The sequence below is a fragment of the Monopterus albus genome, unplaced genomic scaffold (genome assembly GCF_001952655.1).
Source record: "Monopterus albus unplaced genomic scaffold, M_albus_1.0 scaffold99.1, whole genome shotgun sequence".
NCBI lineage: Eukaryota > Metazoa > Chordata > Actinopteri > Synbranchiformes > Synbranchidae > Monopterus > Monopterus albus.
In genome coordinates, this window is record NW_018127979.1 from 3781471 (window position 1) to 3800990 (window position 19520).

The 19520-nt window shown below is 39.2% G+C and overlaps 1 protein-coding gene across 1 annotated transcript in view; it reads left to right on the forward strand.

Moving 5' to 3' along the window:
- The window catches only part of nalf1b (NALCN channel auxiliary factor 1b), an 81597-nt gene extending 62847 nt beyond the window's left edge, over nt 1-18750 (forward strand). The window contains exons 2-3 of the mRNA XM_020609532.1: nt 10399-10570; nt 12822-18750. Of these exons, the coding sequence (XP_020465188.1) occupies nt 10399-10570; nt 12822-13123 (474 nt within the window). The 3' untranslated portion in view covers nt 13124-18750. The remainder of the gene's footprint in view (nt 1-10398; nt 10571-12821) is intronic.
- The last annotated feature ends 770 nt before the right edge of the window (nt 18751-19520 follow it).

A 19520-nucleotide genomic window follows, 5' to 3' on the forward strand; every position in this document is an offset into this window, starting at 1 on the left:
TAACCTCACCCAAAAAAGTTTAATAGTAGTCAATACTGCAACATTGGATATTTTTGCAAAAAGCAAATTCATTATCAATGAACATTTTACTCATGTTCAGTATCATGTTTTATCAAATATGTAAATTAACAACATTTTCTTATTATGCTAATAGAAAATGTTATAAGGCCACAATTATATTTCCTTCAAAATACATTTGCTGTTGCAAATTACTTGTATTTAAATGTAATTTCTAGTAGACATGGTTGGCAGAGCTTGGTCTCCCTCAGTGTGTGTGCTGCTGTAGGTCCAGTGGGAGCTGTGTGCTATTAATGGGCATATTTAACAGCAGAAGTAAGATATGTTCATTATTAGAGAAGGTGAGAGTTTTTACTCCTCTAATTCTACTTAATTTGTTGCAGAGAAATTGCCAGAATTTCCTCTTTTGGACATTCAACCAGCGTTTTTCCTCTGCCTGTCCCTCTTTCACCCTCTGCCTTCTATATGAATCTTACCTTTACATTTGGATGTTTTCCTCCTCTGTTGCTTTGAAGAAAGCTTTGGCTCACCTCCTCCAGCCAAGTGAAGAGATTAATTGCAGTGACACTCTGAAGATCTCTTCCTCCTTTTTCTCTGATGTTATCATTTATGCCTGTGCCTGTTATGAAATGACAGTACAGGGTTAAAACGTTCAACCAGTCTCAATTTTGCAGGTTAACAGAAGACTATCTCTGTGACTTGAGTGTATGTAATGCATTTTGGAAAATCAAATCTTACATTAGAACAAGTTGGTTTCATAAGATCCTGTTCGTTCATGTTTAAAATAGCCCTCAAAAACAAATGGGACCCAAAAACACCGGGGGGGGGAGGGGGTGGTTGTGTGAATGCTGGGATCAAACCTACACCTTAGCTGTAAAGACCTCCTTACAACACCTGTCCCTGCTCATCTGGTGCAAACCCTTTCTATCATTCACTCTCGTTCTACATGCCTGTGTGTTTGTGTGTATGTGCTTGATTTACCTTTAAAAGAGACAGAAAGAGAGCAAGTGAGTCTGAAGGTGAGTCTATATATCTGTTAAAGTATGTCTGCACTGGCAACCCCCCCTTCCAGGCCATTTTTCATCCACACTGCTGCAGCACACACTGCAGAGGGAGACAAGGGGGTTGGAATGCGGTGGGGGCAGGGTTGGGGGGCATGGATAACAGCTGGAGAGGTAGCAGTGTCGGGACTTTGTGGTGATACTGTGCGCCATTATGGCGAATGGCTGTCTGTTGCTCAGGTTACATTATTGAACAGGCTTGCACAGCTGGGGATGCAGGAGCGGGACCCCACAGATACACAGAGAGTTGATCACTGAACTGCGGGTATATAAACATGCATATGAGCAGGGCCTGGCAGAGAGAGCAGCAGTAAGACTGCAGTGGGTGTTGATTCATCACTCTCACTCGCAGTAGGCTCATCTTGCTGCTAATTATCTTTGTCAAATTAATTATCAGTGTAAGTGTCAGCATGACAGTGCCAATGAATTACATCCAGATAACCTTGATTAATCAAAATGAGTTTTAGGGCAAACGTTTTGTGCATGTGGATGTGCTCTCTGTAGAAAATGTCCTCTCCCTTTTCCATCCATCTCCACTTTTTTGTCCATAACTCCTCATTGTCATGTCTCTCTCCACCACTGTCTTCGTCCCCTCTGCTTTATGGATTCTCAAAGAGGAGTTTTTAATGGCCTTTCCATCAACCTCTGTTGTACTTTGTGTTCAAATGTTAGCATGGTAGCACTGGGAACTATTGTTAGTCAGTGAAAGTTATACCTGCAAAAAATCAGGATGATAGCACATTAGTGGTGGTGTTATCATCACACCGAGAAATGCTTTATTTTGCAGCCTAATAAAGTCATTACTTACAGTACACTAAAATAAATTTTGTTCAGAAATTGCATAATTTGTTCTCATTCACTCCATGCTTATGACTGTGTCCTGTATGCAATGGAAGATAACCTTATCAGAATTATGTCCTGACAGGAGGAGCTGAAGCTCACTGGGTCTTGGAGGCTGTGAACATGTCTTGCGTGGATTCTTTCAATATTAATTCACACGCTCCCATGGCCGTATCGTTCATTCATACGTTTTTCATGCAACCGTGTATTGTTGCTAGTTTGTGATTCAGCTCTCATGATGCTTGTTGTGTGTTTTCCTTTACACTGAGAATCAAATTAAAATGAGACATGGCCTGTCAAATGTCTCAACATAACAGTCTGGTGAACTTTGTGCTGTCTGCAGTCAGAAAGAAAAGAAATGATTCTTCTGATTCTGCCATCAAAAGTAGCTTCATGACCTTTGACCTTTTGACTTCCTACCCAAAAAGTCATTTTGTATTTTTTGTCAAACCAATAACCTGGTTATGGGTACATGCCTGGGGCTCACTGTGTCGTTTATACTTTTTTTTAAACACTATTAGCACCACAAAAAATACACTAATTTTAAATTCACTTGTGGTCAAGAGGTCAGGTCAGGGTGTATTTATTTTTCTGTCTCTGAGGTCATCCTATTTGACCGAGTAGCTCTCTCTCTCTCTCTCTCTCTCTCTCGCTCTCTCTCTATTTGTTTGACTGCGCGTATTTTCCATTTAATAACCTCACTTAATATAATAGCGTATGTCCTTGGTGTGTGGTACAGTAATTACATTAGAATGGCTTTTGTTTGCCAGATGAGCAGCCCATATTAAAAGGCACAAGGTGGGGGCTTAGATGTCAGTGATCAAATGTGTGTGTCCATTTGTGTTTGCTGTATGTATAAATGTTTCTGTAGTGCATCTGCCACAAACCAAAGGTTGGTCATTATTGGGAAACTGGGCTTTATGTGGCCGCATAGTCATTCAAATGTAACATGAATGTAATTGAATAGGTGCCTCTCAGGGAGTTACATGAGTGCTTTCTGCTTCATTTCACTTTCAATCAATGTACTGTGTTGTGGTATCAGTCAGTTGGCAGCCTCAGTCCTTCTTTTGTTTTACTATTACATTCCCATTGGGTCTTTCACCATCTTGGCTAAACCTGCCTATTTAATTCGCGTCTGTCTTGTTGTTTAGATCATTAGTTACATTACATTTTCCCCCATTTAAATGCTGTTGACACAGTTTGTATGCTTGCCAGATGCTGGGCCCAGGCTAGTCAATATGAGCTCAGTCGTTTTCCAGTGTACACACAGAGATGCACACAGGTACATCAGCCAATTCGGTGTTATCTGCTTAAGTTTTCATGGTAGTTCTGCATCAAAAAACTGATTATTTATGCTTTTCCTTGATGGTGATGGTTTGTGTCTCCTTTGCATTTGAGCGCATTCAATAACCTACCAACATGTTTAGCCATGCACTATACACTCATTTGTTTGCTTATGTGAACGTTGTTTTTCAGATTAGATTTGGTCTAACCTTTGCTATTTCCCAGGGGACGTTGTTGCTGCTGCAGGAAATTAATTGGACATTTTACGCACACGCCCCAACAATAGAACACCCTCTATTTGAACCCTTACATCTTGGGCTGCCTTTTAGTTTCACTGCTCAAATGGACTGCTCATTTCACCCAGTACTGTGGCGAGCACGCAGAATGATAATCTGTGCCTTTTGGAGTTCTCTTTTTCAAACTATGCTTGTTGACCCTGAAGCACATCTTGCAGCAGAACACACATCAGTACATGATGACAAAGTCTGGATGATACTCAGTTTAACCCAGTGTAAAAAATTCAGATACCCAAAAGAAAGTTTCCATGCTTTTCTGTAAAAATCTGTAGACCTGAAACAATGAGGCTTAAATAGAATTCACTCAGTTGTCATGATTGCCTTCCGCTGTTTTACTCCAATACACTACAACCAGACTACTGTGTGGTACACTTGTACTGGTCCACTATTTAAGCAGTAGATCATTTGAGCAAACAGAGCAGAAAAGAGGATAAAAGGGATAAAAGAAAAGAGGATAACCTTAATGCAACAGAGCAGTGAATGCCTTTGTTAGTTAATTGACAAAGTGGCTCATGAGACTGCAAGACTGTGTTTATGTGTCTGCTTCTCTGTGTAGTGAGGGTGTGCTATACTTTATGTTGAAGAGAAATGAGTTGCGGTAGTCTGGTGTGTTGTTACCTGCTCCCCCAGCCTCTGTCAGCAGTTTAGCTACAGTACGGCCACAAGTCCAGATAAAGCAATAAAGACAAGGCACTGACAAGGCACAGCCATCTGAGGCCACTTAAAACCAATACTACAAGGCAAGGTGAGGCTCTTCATCAGTTACAACATTAATTGCCTAATCGTAATGAAATAATCTAATTTAGGAGACAGCTGAGTCCCAACAGGCAAGGCAACCAGCAGGGATGGGAGTTGGATTTAATAAAGCATTTTGGCATATTTTGCTGAGAGCTGGAAAAAAAAATGCAATAATGAAGTTTCCAGACTGACTTTTGCTCTGACAAGAAGCCGCAACTCTGTGTGTGGAGTCTAGACTGATTTTCTGGTTAGTTCATTTTATTCCTTGCCTTTCTGCATTCAGTGCATGATCTCGAAATACTCATGGAGAAAATCCCAATTCCCTTATTTTATCATCCCTCTGTCCTCAATCCCTGCTCGACCTGGAAGCCATTCTGGTCCACCATGAGGAAGGACGACAGGGAGCTCTTATTTCTGCTCTGAGGAGTGAGGATCAATGAGTGAGGAGACTGCTGGAGAAGCTATAACCAAGGATACACAAGTGTGTCCTTCTCAGAAGCTATGGATTGACACACCTCTTTAATAGAAATCAGTGATTGGATGCTTAATACATGTTTCCTTGGTTCCTCTCTCCTCAGAGTTGCTCCTTACATCTTTTCCTTGCATCTCACATGGGTGTGACTAAAATGCAAGGAAAAGTGAAAAGTGAGTGAAAAATGGATGCAATTAGGGGAACTGGGATTCACCTGTGGAATCATACAGTTCAGACAACTGCAAAGTTTTACTCAAGCTGTCATTGCTTCAACAGATGTATTTTCATCTAAATCCCACCTAGAGCATATCTGTATCTGTTTCTCTTTCCATTAACCTTGCCTACATTCATGCCACCTCTAATTAGAGTTTTATATTGCTGAACTGAAGCATTTGTTTTGGAAATCGGGATATGTGGTCACCTGAGGCATTAATTAAGTTTACATTACACCTGTCCAATTACATGGGTTATATTTATGTACTGTACATACTTTTATTCTTTTATCTAAAGCAAAGTCTCCCCCCCACACACACACACACACATATAGACACAGATACAAATTTGAGATTCAGTATCTTGCTCAAAAACATTTCAATAGGTCAGACCTACAATTAGAGGAACAAGCATTTGCATGAAAACAGAAAATGAAGAATGGTAAAAGTCAAACATTTTATGACTAGCAGGATGTACAATCTGGTTTACTATAGTTTCAGACATTTGCTGCTGATGCTGTTTGCTCATAATGTAAATGCAAAACCTGCTTCATGTTTACCTGTTGTCTTAACAAAGGTGCGTATTGTCATATACACCGCACAATAATTCCTCTTGGTTTAACACTGCCATTGTTTTGGTCAGTGTTCAACTATGACTCTCAGTACGTCCTGCATTGATGTCTCACATTAAAAGCCTTCCAGAATTGCTGAGGTAGAACTGATAGAAGTGACTGTAACTAATTAGCATGTGAAACCATTTCTGTTAAAGAGTGGTGACTCTGAATGTATTGTTGTTTTGCTGAAACTTATCATAGTGATCTTGTTTGCTGTCTCTGATAAATAAACAAAGAGTGTAAATTAAAGATAGAGAGGAAATCCAACAGCTGTAACTATTATTTCAGGCTTTATCAGTACTTGGCTCAACATTTTGTGGGTTGAATTGTATGTGTGTCTGTGCTTATAAGTCTGGGAGTTCATAGGAAGAGATTTATGAAGCCACAAGGCCTGAATAGGGACACTCAATGTCACCCCCTCAATGGGAGAGATGACAGGGATTATAGTAACACCATGAAATGAGAAATGTAGAAAGAAGTGAAAAGTACCAGCAGGAGAATAGAAATTTGAGAGCCAGCTATCTGACCTCTGCTGTACCTCACTGAGTTAAGGCGGTATTTTACTTTCTCCCCAAGGGGGTTAATAGAACACATGTTAAGTAAATGAAAGAGAACCCCTCTTATCACTATTGCTATCAAGACACTTGCTGTCTGTGTGAGATTTGACAGGAGAAAGATAAATTACTAGTGATGGCTCTACAGCACATGGATGGTTGAGGGAAAAGGGACCTTGTTTGCAGCGGCAGCAGCAAGCTTCACTAACTGCCACTGAATGCAAAAGGACATAAATGAGTGGCAACGAGCCAAAAAGAACTAGGGTCTTTATGCCACATCTGTTGCACTTCAGACAGACGTTTTGCTGACTTGCCCTTTTTTGTTCTGGCCACGTGGTCTAGGTGTCAGCTAGATATCATACTTCTTTTTCCCTGTAAAAAAAAAAAATATATATATATATATATACTCACTCAAATTCTGATGTAAGGAAATGAAAGATGGGAAAATGGTTGCTACATGTCAAAGCTACAATAAAGCACCACTTGAGATTAACTTTAAGGTAATCTCTTAAATTGTGATGTCACTGATTATTCATCTTTTGAGTCTGTGATTTATGTCACAACCTCCATGTACATGACTAGCGAGACCTTGACTTTAACAATGAGTAGTGTAAATGTCTGCTTAATCCCCAAACAGATCACTAGTGGCATTGTTAGTGTAATGTTAGTGTAGTGTTAGTTGCTGAATGAGGGGGGGGAAGCCAGCATTCCGCTCAGTTTGTCTTTATCTCCCCTCGCTGACAGCTACAGGATGAGCAGCTGTCAAAACACTGAGAGCAGGAGGACATGAAATGGGAAATGTGTTGCACAAGCAGAAATGTGAGATACACAAAGTGTACTCTCACACATACTTCACACAACACTCATATTCGCATTCATAAATGTACACATGGTACATGGTAATTTAAAGATATTAACCTAATGTGTACTAGATATGACACTAGGTCATGTGACATTTACATAGCAATAGCACATCAGTGTGTGTGTGTGTGTGTGTGTGGTGTGCTTAGGCAGTGGTATTCAAATCCCCTACTTAAGTAAAAGTAGCAGTACCACACTGTAAAAATACAGTACAGTACTCTGTTACAAGTAAAAATCCTGCATTTAAAATGTTACTTACATAAAAGTAGAAAAGTATTAGCATAAAAATAAACTTAAAGTACCACAAGTAAACATGCTCATTATGCAGAATAGCATATGTGTGTCATACTACTGGATTATAGTTACTGATGCATTATTGTGTACATCAAATTTAACATTGCAGCTCATAGTGGAGCTAGTTTTCACTACCTTAAATGATTATATTTTGAAGTACTTTACATACTCCTGGGTAGCCGGTGAATTTTATACTGAGGATCAGTAATTCTTATGATTATACAGTATTTTGTTTTATTAATTTCATTCAAAAAAGTAACTAAAGTTAACCAATAAATGTAGTGAGCACAAAGGACAATGTTTTTCTCTGAAATGTAGTGAATTCGAAGTATGAAGTGTCAGAAAATGAAACCGCAAGTACAGATACCTCAAAACTATACTTAAGTAGACTACCTGAGTAAACGTACTTAGTTACTTTCCGCCTCTGTCCTTAGAAACTAAACTTATATTAGGCTGGGGATCTAATCTTTAGCACATAGCAGTTCACTGTACAACATTTGGGAATGTGCACATGTTGAGTCATACTTGTCGTATACTGTATGACAGATGATAGAACGCAGCATTTACTGTTATTTTCAAGCACCATTTATATTATGACAAGATGATATAATACATTTCAGATTTACAGTACAGTACAGTAGTTCAGTGGCATGAGCACAACGGATGTCTGAGCACCAGACAATAGATCCTTGTCACAATAAAGATGATTGTTAAACATTTTAAGGGTAATTTATTCTCCCTCAGATTTCTAAGAATAGTTTCCTCATGCTTGGAATTTATTTTCATTTCAATCACATATTGCATTCTCCCTTGTCTATTTATATGAAGAGTGATTAGCAAAATAAAAGGCAAACGTATTCTAATATCACAGAGCAGCATCGATGTGCGTCAAAATGTGTAAGAGGGTCAGAATGTTACATTATAAGATTTTGCAAGGAAAATGTAATCAGTTCCATTATGCAAAAACGTTTTAATAATAAGCCTTTCAAAGATGGTTTATGATGTTAACATAATGCTGACATCATCATCATTTGCTCTGTCATCGCCTTCAATCCGATTGTATAGCCTCAGTAAATTTCATGTTGTCTCCACTGTGTATCCTTCCTCCATCTTACCTGGATAGCAACCATAAATATCTATAGTGCCACAACTACAATGTACATACTGTAAAGTTTTTTATTTTTTAATTTGGTTCCCTTTCTTAAATTTTTTGATTGTTTTTGTCCAACTGATATCAATAAAAATTTTGTGGGCTTTTGTGTAGAATATGTTTTCAGAAGAACTTCTTTTACTATTATAAAAATATACCATATCAACATGCACATTCTGTCTTGCTCTCTTCTTGTCTTTCTGCTGCACACATATGCACAATCACAATACCAACATGTAAGTTTCTAAACAGAGGTAAGATACGATCTGTGTTTGTTGCACTGTTGTTAGGTGTGATGATTAGTTTGCCGCTGGTGCTAGCTTGCCTCATGGTCCCAGGTGTGGTTTATAGGAAATACTGTGTAATTGCGGCATGTGATAGCACCACAGAATGAGGCAACCACTTTATCACATCAGAAAAGAAGAATAAGGTGCTAAGTAAATCATTTTCCCCCACTTGTGCACTTGTAGAGAGAATACGTGAGAAAAAAATTTACAATATGAGACCAGTGTTTTTGTATTACATGTTTCTATAAACAATAGATTTTACAAATCTAACAGCATCAGATTTTATAAGAGTTTTCATTGTTCAAAGTCCTCCGCATCAGGGTTTTAGATCAAACATTTCACAGAAATGAATGGATGCATATAATGGCAGGGACTGGTGAACAGTAGAATCTGTACTTGCATGAGCTGCATTCGTTTTACCATGCAGCACAGCTGACCATCTTCTTAAGCGCCTCCTAGTCCAAGGTTTGTGTGGGTGTGCAATAACCACACACGGCTCTTTCTGTTGCATTTTTGCCATGAAACATGCTGTTGCTGTTGTTGTTTACTGATAGTCACAAATATTAAAGAACAATGTATTTTGTATTATATATTAGAAAATCATACATTTACTTTGACTAAAAATATGAACCAACAGCTTTGTCCAGGTCTTTCATTCACATCTCACGGTCTTCCTCAGTAGTTTGCTCATTTTCCAAGGAGTACCTGGGTTATAACTGATTATTAATACACCGATCAGCCTTGACATTACGACCACTGACAGGTGAAGTGAATGACACTGATTATCTCATTACAGTGACACCTGTCAGCATGTGGGGTATATTAGGCAGCAAGTGAACATTCAGTCCTCCAAGTTGATGATGTGATGGAATCAGGAAAAACAGCCAAAGCGTAAGGGTCTGAGTGAATTTGTCAAGGGCCAGACTCTGATGGCCGATGTCTGCGTCAGAGCATCTCCCAAACCGGTTGAAAATGAGAAATACTGTACATTGGTCTCTATGATATTCAGCGTCTATAGAGGTGATGTCACAGCTAGAGTGGGGAAGCTCTTGAATTTGTCTAAGCAATTATCTCTAACCTGTCCTCACAACCACAGCTTTCACTCCTTTAACATATTTATCACTACATGATAGATAAATTCATACTCCTCCTGACACTTTAACTAGAACTGTGAGCTGCAGTGATGTGAGTGCCAATCAACTGCTGTATTAACTCCTGTGTACACAGCAGTATTTTATTGGATTGTTGTTTTTTGTGATGGTGGTGGCATTAATTTATTTATATAGGTTTACTTTATAAATTCTGAGTCAGTGCTTATAAAAAATATGCAGGTGTTCTGGTGTATTAAACTTTACTCATGCTGTATGTGATGAGAGCGATAGAGACTTGTCGTGCACAGCACCAGGTGAAGGCTGCTGTATATAAAAACAGGAGTTGTACCTTTGAAAATACAGGTGCAGTAAACAGTTCTGCTCAGTTGTTTGGAATAGGAGGTTGAGTAAAACTATATACTGACTGACAAAGCGATGAACACCAAGATATCTGTTCAGTACAGTGTGAATCAGTAGCTGCGGATGTCACAGATGATGCACATATATGAGACTGTGCATGTGTGTATGCGAATCATCCAGTGTTTGGTAACTCATCATTATTCTTTCTCTGCACCCTCCTCTCCACCCGTCTTTCTCTCTCCCGCATCTGTCTGCCTCCCACCTAGATGGTTTATAAGCCCTGGCTGTGTTCTCAGTACTTCCAGACCACCCAGATGCACTGCAGCAAGCGGATCCCCTGTGGTCAGTACTGCCTGGAGGTGCAGCAGCGGTGCCCCTTCATCCTGCCCGACAACGATGATCTCATTCACGGAGGCAGCCCCAGTTTTATATGCACAGGTACAAAAACAAATCTTACAATTTTTATATTCTTTTGTTTGTTTTTATCTGCTGTTTCTTCACTTTTAACTTTATTTTACAGATTAGTATCAGTATAGTACATGGAGCTGGTTTATGCAACTTTAATGTTTAACCAGTAGGCACTGAGAAACTGGGCTGGAGTGCTTTGCTTACTAGTTGAGGGATAAAAAAGTGATACTTCTCCAAATCCTAGGATTCAAAATAACAAGTAGTCTCTACTGCCTCTATCCACACTGCCTACTGTAGATCATGCTCTTGGCTTGAGTAATGAACAATGACTGAACACCTAATAAGCATGTAGGGAGTGTGTCTTGCCCAGTGATACTTCCGCAGGACACACAACCGCTGATGGTCACACAGCAAACACTTGTGACTTTACAGTTATAGGATGTTCTGTCTAATCAGCAGACTAACAGGGTGACGCAGCATAACAGCTAACTGGTTGCCAGTTACTCTCAGCACCAAGAATCAGCTGCGCAATGGAGCACTGTGATAGTAGGCCTCATACTCTGTCTGTGCTAAGCAGCATATAGCATTCTGTTGTGTGGTGTGTGATTTCAGTCCTTAAACTAGCTCAGGACACAAAGGCAAGCACACATGCCCATCTGAAATCTAAATAAATCTTAATAGGGCTAGATTTTTGCATCAACATATGCACATGGGTTTAAAGTCATCCATAGTGCCTCTGTGTGAGCAGATGTTCATCCCCAGAACATGACTAACAAAAGGCACACACCACAAAACAATTTGATGCTGCCCTCTTGTGGTCATGTTGAGCATCAGCTTACAATAATGTACAGTAAATATAAAGTACATGGGGTACATATTCATTGGAACTTTTCAAGAGAACTCAACGTGCTGCGACTGAAGAAATAATAACAAAGGAAAAAACACATCTTCACCAGTCTGAAAACGCCCAGTTCACATCCATAAACTCTTGTTTTGTCCAACCAAAAGTTCACAACCTGAAAACATCCAGTTTTCACAGAAGACTATGAAAACTGGTACATTTTAATATTTGATATTTATTGTAATATTTAAGAGGTTAGAACTTGTAATATTTGGCATTTTAACTTCACTAATAATTGAATGATGATTAAAATTTTTGATTACATTCCTGTCCATCAACTTATTAATCAAGTTCCAAATAAAATGTGAAGCTAAGAAACACTGCAAATCAAACAGTTTAAAATGCAAGAGAAGTTTCAAGGGGACATGTAAAACTGTCCTCTATGGAGAACCTGTACACCTCATGGGTCAAAACGGACACAAACTGTTTGAGCTCCTCCCCTCTGGACAGTGCTACAGGTCCGTGTGTGCGAAGACAACCAGGCACAAGGGCAGTTTCTTCCCCCGGGCTGTCACTCTGATGAACACTTGGCCCACAACTGTATGACTGGACAATAACCCCTCAGTGCAATAAGGTGTAGATTGTACATATAGATGCGTTAAATCCAGACTGTGTGTATATATATGTACAGGTCTCTATTCATGGGTACTTTACTCTAATTTGTTTAATCTCTTTTCCTAGTACGCATTCCCTTGCTTGTTGATATGTACGTACACATTGAGAGCCGATGTACCAGAGTCAAATTCTTCGTGTGTCCAACACGCCAGGCCAATAAAGCTGCTTCATTTTGTTTTGGAAAATCAGCAAACAATATTTATTTTAGTTTCCTTTTTTTAATAACCCAAAAAATGGCTTCTTTACTGTTAACCTTTCACTAGTTCCTAGCATTTTCTTCTGGTGTCCCCTAAAAACCTTTTTGGGTTTACTCAGTTTGGGTTTGTTCTCTGTAGCTTGTGGAGTTGTCTGTACTGTCTTTATGCAGGTGTTTTTCCTTTTGTACTGCACAGAGCTTTACTGGCTACACTACTTTTCTGTGACATTCTAATTAGAGAGAACAATTCCTTGAATTCATGTTCAGATTTTGTAATGCTCTCAAAACCATGCTCTTGAAAAAAGAAGAGAAGAACAACACCCCCATACATTCCAACTACGATTTCAGCCTGAGAATGATGAGGTTCACTGGAATTCATTTTCACTAATGTTGGTTTTATTGTCTTTTCTATCTTATGGATTGCAAAGCAGTGCTTGTTGACAAAGCTGAACAAGTAGCATTACTTTTTGTGACAGGAAACAAGCACAGGATTCATAACATCTTTAAGACAATATGTGCACTAACCATTTATATTTCCATCTGCCTCCACCCCCCAAAAACAATCCCAGGGCTGCTGGAGGACTATCCATCAGGTGTGGACCCGGATGCAGAATGCTGTGACGTCCGGTGGGACTTGAAAGTGGACAACCGTTCCCAGGGAACCCTGAAAAGAACTCACCCCCCATGCCAGCATCGTACCTCCCTCAGCTCCTCAGCAGCCTGCAGACTGTGCAACAGCCGGCTCAAACTCTGCCTGCTGGTCCTTGTCCTCCTACACACTGTTGCCAGCCTCACTGCATCCCACAATGCAACAGGACTGGGCCTCCCCGCCATCACGCCTCTGGAGGAGAGCCCTGCCAACGAGGAGTGATAGAGCTTCCAGGAGGAGGTGAGGTTGTTGAGGTGGGGGATTCCCTCACCATGGCAACAGAGGAGGAAAAATACAGCCACAGTTGTGTGAACGGCTGGAGCTGTGTGCCTGTGGACACTCTGCGTTGCTTTCTGGCAAATGGAAAATGTGGGACGCTTTGAGATGAAGGACATAAATCAATCAAAACAAACAGACACACCAAGGGGCTCAGTCAGTCCCTTAGGCAGGAAAAGGGGACAATGCCACAGCCTTTGTTGAGTGGGAAGGTCGGCTTCCTCATGGCTGAATTTCTCTCACTTTAAGCTTTTTTACACTGTGTTCCAATTATCGGTTTCTGTTGCACTGGCTGACTATGAAAAAACATAATCATATTCTCTTTCTAATGTTCATCCTTTGTGTTTGTTTCTCGGCCTCATACAAGAAGAAAATGCGTTCTCTAAATAAGACAGATAATGTGTACAAAAAAAAATGTGCTGCCAGTTTGAGCGCGTGTGTGATGGCTTGTGTTTCAAGATGTACTGAGTGTGTGCGAGCATGTGTGAGTGTGTGTGTGTGCTTGTATGTATGTCTTTACACATGTATGTATGAGACAAGGAGTGTGTGTGTGTTGCTGACATGTACCCTAAAAGTCTACCTAACAGACTGGTGCAGCGATGAGGTTTCTATGGAGGGTCCCCACAGATAGCACTTATTGCTGCCATGATGGTTTGTTGGCCACAATCCCATTAAAACCTATCTGGGTTTTTGAATGTGGTTCTGGTGTCCATAATAAGCTACTTGTTTAATGCAGGTTTATGGTTTCCTCTCACATTGTTTTGTGAGATAATATTCACCTATGAACGGTTTTTACAAGGATCAAACTATTTCTATAACAAGCATCAGTAAAAAGCTAACACCTGGCTGAACATCAGGAAACAAACACTAGTTTGTTTAGTTTTTACACCAAATAAATTGGTTTAGGTAATGTGGCTAAAGTTTAACAAGTTTTTACATACGTTCCTCCAGTGTCACCAACGCTCTAGGTCTCACAGGATATCTGTGTTTCTGCTTGGGTCTTCTTTCAGTTTTGACCTCGCTCCTATCACTATACTGCATTCCCCATGTTTATTACCTCCACAGAGGAGTTTAAGTTTTTACTGGCATTTGTTGGTTTCTTCACAGCATAATTCAAAAAGTAACATTTTTTTAGAGCTAGCATATGGCCCACAGAAGAATCCATTAGATTCCGGTGCTGATCCAGATCATCATCATCTGGGTCCAGGAATTTGTTTAAAGGATTTTTTCACCATTGTGAGATAACTTCAATATTTTTGCTTCTAAATCCAATGCCTAGAACAATTGGACAAAAATTGCATGGTAACATCCACATAAGATCGACCACGCACCAAAGTCTGATCTGGATCCAAGTAATATTCCAGATCTGCTGATTCACAATATTCACGTTAAATGGGCTCATGGAAAACCCGCTGCAGTGAGACAACAAATAATGCTACAGACTTGTAACTAAGATCAAATCTTAGGTGAAACTCTGCTGATTCAGTAGGGTGTCAACAAAGCTGACATACTGTATCTTCAAAAGCTACTGAGCTAAATCATTACGCAATGAAGGAATAGTAGGGCCATTTAGGGTGCGCTTAGTTTTAGTTTTTACACCAAATAAATTGGTTTAGGTAATGTGGCTAAAGTTTAAATTTTTACATACGTCTGATCATCTGACCTCTTGTTTTTCTCAACCCACCCCGCTTTATTTTAACTGTATTACTTGTATGATAACAGTTTACTCAAACAACAAATTATTCATAAGTTGCTACACACCAGAATGATCCTTCAATCTTCAGGCTAATACTATGACAGGGCTGAGCCATTTGATCAAAATAATTTTGCCTCAATTACCACAAATTGACAATAAATCTTTAAAAAGTGTAAAACAACTACACCCCGGATTCTCTAACAAGTTTGCATTTTGGAGTATGTGCTGAGTGATCATGGTTTAGTGGTTGCTAAACTAAAGCATTAGAATTAAGAGAACATGTTGCACACTGCTGTGTTTTGAATGAAGATGAACACAACATGCAGCAGAACCACGTGACTAGAAGCCAAAGAACCCGTAGAAAGCTTTTACTAAACATACTGGCATGAGCAGTCTGGGAATCTTTACACCGGTATTGATTATTTTTTGGTTCATCACCCCTTCACACTAATACTACACCCGGAAAGGACAACAGGAAATGTTTACAATAGATCTTCTGTACTTCAGTTTTAAACAGCCAGCAACTTTCATCATTCACAGGAATGTAACAGATGATGTAGGATGATTTTATCTCACAGAACAAAGCGTGAAACTTAAACTTGTCTTAACCAAAGATTTTATTTCAGGCATTTTTAACCAAAACCCCATTCAGATTCTGGTCGCTTTTCAGCCACATGGGTCAGCAAAGTTAACTGACATTTGACACTGGATCAGTATATTTATCACTGTTGCTCTGGATATAGAAACTTTTTTAAGGTACTATCCAGTGAAAATACTGTCCACAACATAAAAATGATAGTTAATAAAGATCCTCTCCACAGTTTTGGACCTGCTGTGGGTCAGTAATACTGTAAAAATGCAACAGCAGTATGACTAACAAATAACTATATCCCATTGCTACTTCTTGAAAACAAAAGCTCAATTTATCATTTGCCTTTAAACCAAAAGTGTAATTTTAACCCAAGGCCTTTTTATTCCTAGCAAACACACTGACTGGATGTTACCTTTAAGGACTTTTCCTAATTGGTTAAACTATAATTCCAAATTGGTTATGATGAACAAAAAACATATCACTAGAAAAGTTAGTTATTAAAGAAAATTCCGTGTCCCACCAATAACCTTATTATTCATAACCTTTAATCTTACTTCCTGACCACATATTACACAACAAAAATGATTTCTTCAAAATGGTCACTTTGTTTTTGTTGAATCACAGTGTATGACCTGCTCTCATTAACTGCATGTGGAGGCTTTATGCCAGCCTCTTACTGTATGTTGACTGTCCTCAGCACCCCACTCCCTGTAAAAGCACCACATCTGATCCCAAATCAGTTCCTGTAGCATGCCCACTGTCTTGTACTTTTTTCTTCAAAACATCAAACTGTCTCATTGAGTAAAGGGCTTATTAAGATATACAGTGCAAACATTACCATCAGCACACTCGAACACTCCAAGCTGTTAGCAGACAAAAGGTAAAAACTTGGCTCATATTGTTTTATTTAACACCGAGGCATTCCACTGGCTGTTACTGGAGAGCAGGAACAGAAGCAAACTCAGAGAGAGGAGCATGTCATTCTGTGTGTAAGCATTAATGACAAAACCTGATAATCACCTAAGTCAGCTGACACTTGTGTTTATCTTTCAAATATTGACCAGCATATGAACAGAGAGGAATGGTGTGACCTTAAGGGCTGACTTCTTCTTTACTTTGTAGTGTTTATTTTGTGTCTCTTTGATGAACATGACTGTGAGATCAGGTATTCAAAGATAAACAGATGTGGCTGAATGCATTTTTTTTTTCCCCACATTGAATATGTTGGTGATCTAAATGAGATGTCCAATCTAATATCTGATGTCAAGAATTTTAACACACAGCTTATATGAGGATTTAAATATCATCGTTATTCACACCATTGCTGTATACCCAGTATACAGAATGCCCTGCTCTACATTACCATTCCTACCTGCATGAAATACATAACCACTCACTGTCATGCAGCACAGCACACCCGTGCCCATGTTGGATGACCGCATTCAGTGATAGAAAAATGCTGCTATACTGTTGGCCGCCAGTAGATGGAGATATTTTTATTCTTTTATACTGCTACTGCTGCTCAAGACCACACAAAGACTGTCAGATCCACAGGAATCAGGAGCGCTTGGCTCTGAAAGAGAAAGTGATGGACTTGTGGGTAAAAGTGTGTTGCTCTATTGTATGTATGTGTACGTCTGCATACATGCATACACAGGGGGGTGTGTTTGTGTCTGTCACTAAGTACAGTGCATTCTCTGCAGAGCTCATTAGTGTTGCCACAACCTTGGGACCTACAAGACAGATTTGGGAAACCTCTGCTGCCGTTAGACCCACAGGGACCTATTACATTAGTTGTCCCGTTATTCACTGGAGCTCTAAAGCTGCTTGGAGTGTAGGATGAAATCATTTGACAATGTGTAATAACTGAATCACTGCCCCCAAGACCCAAAACAGACTCTGTTTTCCCTGAACGTGTTTAATAAAATATTCCAACTATTTAACTATAAGATGAGGTGAAGGCCAAATTGAATGAAATTGGCAGTGGGTTATGAAACTGGTGCCAAACTAACAAGTCTAATTTATATCTGAAAATGCTTTTCAGTAGGTAACAGAAGGAAAAACAGAGTCTGTCTTAGAAATGTGCCACACTGAAGTCAATACAAATGCATGAAAGGGGTCTCTTTAAGGCAAGGCACCTTTTGTTTATTACACATTGGAAACATACAGCATATATTACACGTTATTCATTTTGCCTATCATGTCAGCAGTCATGCTTCTGATGTAACAACCATCACAAGCCAACTGTTGGACATGTATTCACACAATAAACCTGCATTCAAAAGTCACACAGAGGCCATGTGTGTTATACATGCAGTAACGGTACAGCACTGTGGCTGCATGTTTGTGAATGCTGTTCATATTTGTCTTTCACGCCTCTGCGGACATATTTGCACCACTGGATTTTTTTGTGCAAGATTTCTTCCAAACAATAATAGATTTAGATTTGAATTATGTAAATCTCTGGTTTGAATTTCACTGGTAATGCAGGCATGCACACAACAGTTACTCTGCTGTGATAACTTGATTTTTTTTTTTTTTTATGTGTGTTATGGTTTGTTGATTGTTTGCTGCATTATACTAAAAAGAAATTGTGTAGGGTCCTATACAGTAGATTCAGTCTAGATCGCCCAATAATGGTCTGTAGCAGTCGTAGGGTATGGTCTGTCACATTTTATAACACACCAACCTACAAAAACGTTTTGTGTTTTGTCCCTGCACATATAAACTATGTCCCCGCTGCACCCATCACCACATGGTATGTACACAACTTTCACTCCTTCTCAGCCTCTCTCTGTTTTCACAATAGTTCTGTTCTCTATCCTGTGGATCTATGCAGAAGCTCATTTCTTTTTTTGGTTGTAAATACATTCCCTAGTATGCTGAATAATGTGTCTTTTTGTCTCCGTGTATTTTGAGTTGATGTCATGCTGTTATTTTCTTCTTCTCTGGTTCTTTTTGGATTTTGAGTGTCTGAAATCACTGATGTTAAAAGAGAATGTGGTAAGAATCAACCAACAGACTCGCTCTCAGCTTCACAACCTTATTGTGAAAGGTTGTGGTTCTGCGCGTGTGAAAGCAAGATTTATGATTATAGAAATGGAGGAGGTTCAAAGGCATATAGAAGTATCATTGCAATTATGATCATTATGATTACTATTACACTACCAGTATATTGTAATATTATAGATGCTTTAGTTCAAGTAACTTCTTTAGTTTTTTTACAAACTTTGATGAAATGATTTATAAAACAGTCTCACAAGTCATGACCTTTTCGAAAAGTATGAAAACTACTGCTACAATGATTAAAATTGTGTTCTGATGAAAATAAATACAGACATATAATCTGTTCTTCTGTAGTCTTTTTGTATGATGTGACATTATCCCGGTTAATATAGCACTGAAAACTACAATGTCTCTGCATCCACAAAAAAGAACTAAAGAAATCTGACACATAATCAAATCGACAGCAGGCTTTCAAAAACTGATAAAAGAGTGAACATTTGTATAGTGGTTTAACTGGAGGGCAAAAGAACAGAGAAAGCTTCAAACAGTGGTTAACATGACACATGAATATCAGATTAGGCCAGTTCCACAGCCTCTTTACAAACCATGGTTGATGACAGAAGGTGCATTCATATGACACATTTCCTTCTGATGTTCTGATGCTGGCAGCAGCTCAACAGATTCCTGATGAAGCACTCTGCTGCTGGCCAACAACCACATTCAACAAAGCTAAGGTACAATGTCATCTGCCTGAACACAAGAAAATCTTGAAACAACCTAACTTTTAAAAATCACTCTGTTTTCAGTATAACTTTATATGACATAATTAAATGAGTAAAAATAATTTAGACTGGAAAACATAAACATTTGGATATTTGTTTCTTCAGTCTTGGAACTGGTGTTACTGAGTCCATGATACCTGACTTTATACAGAGATAATGTAATTATCTGAAGCCTCGGAACAAATCCTGACCCGAACTACATCCCTTCCTTTTTCACACTGTTTAAACCACCATACTTCCACTTCTCGTTACCAACTCATCCCCTTT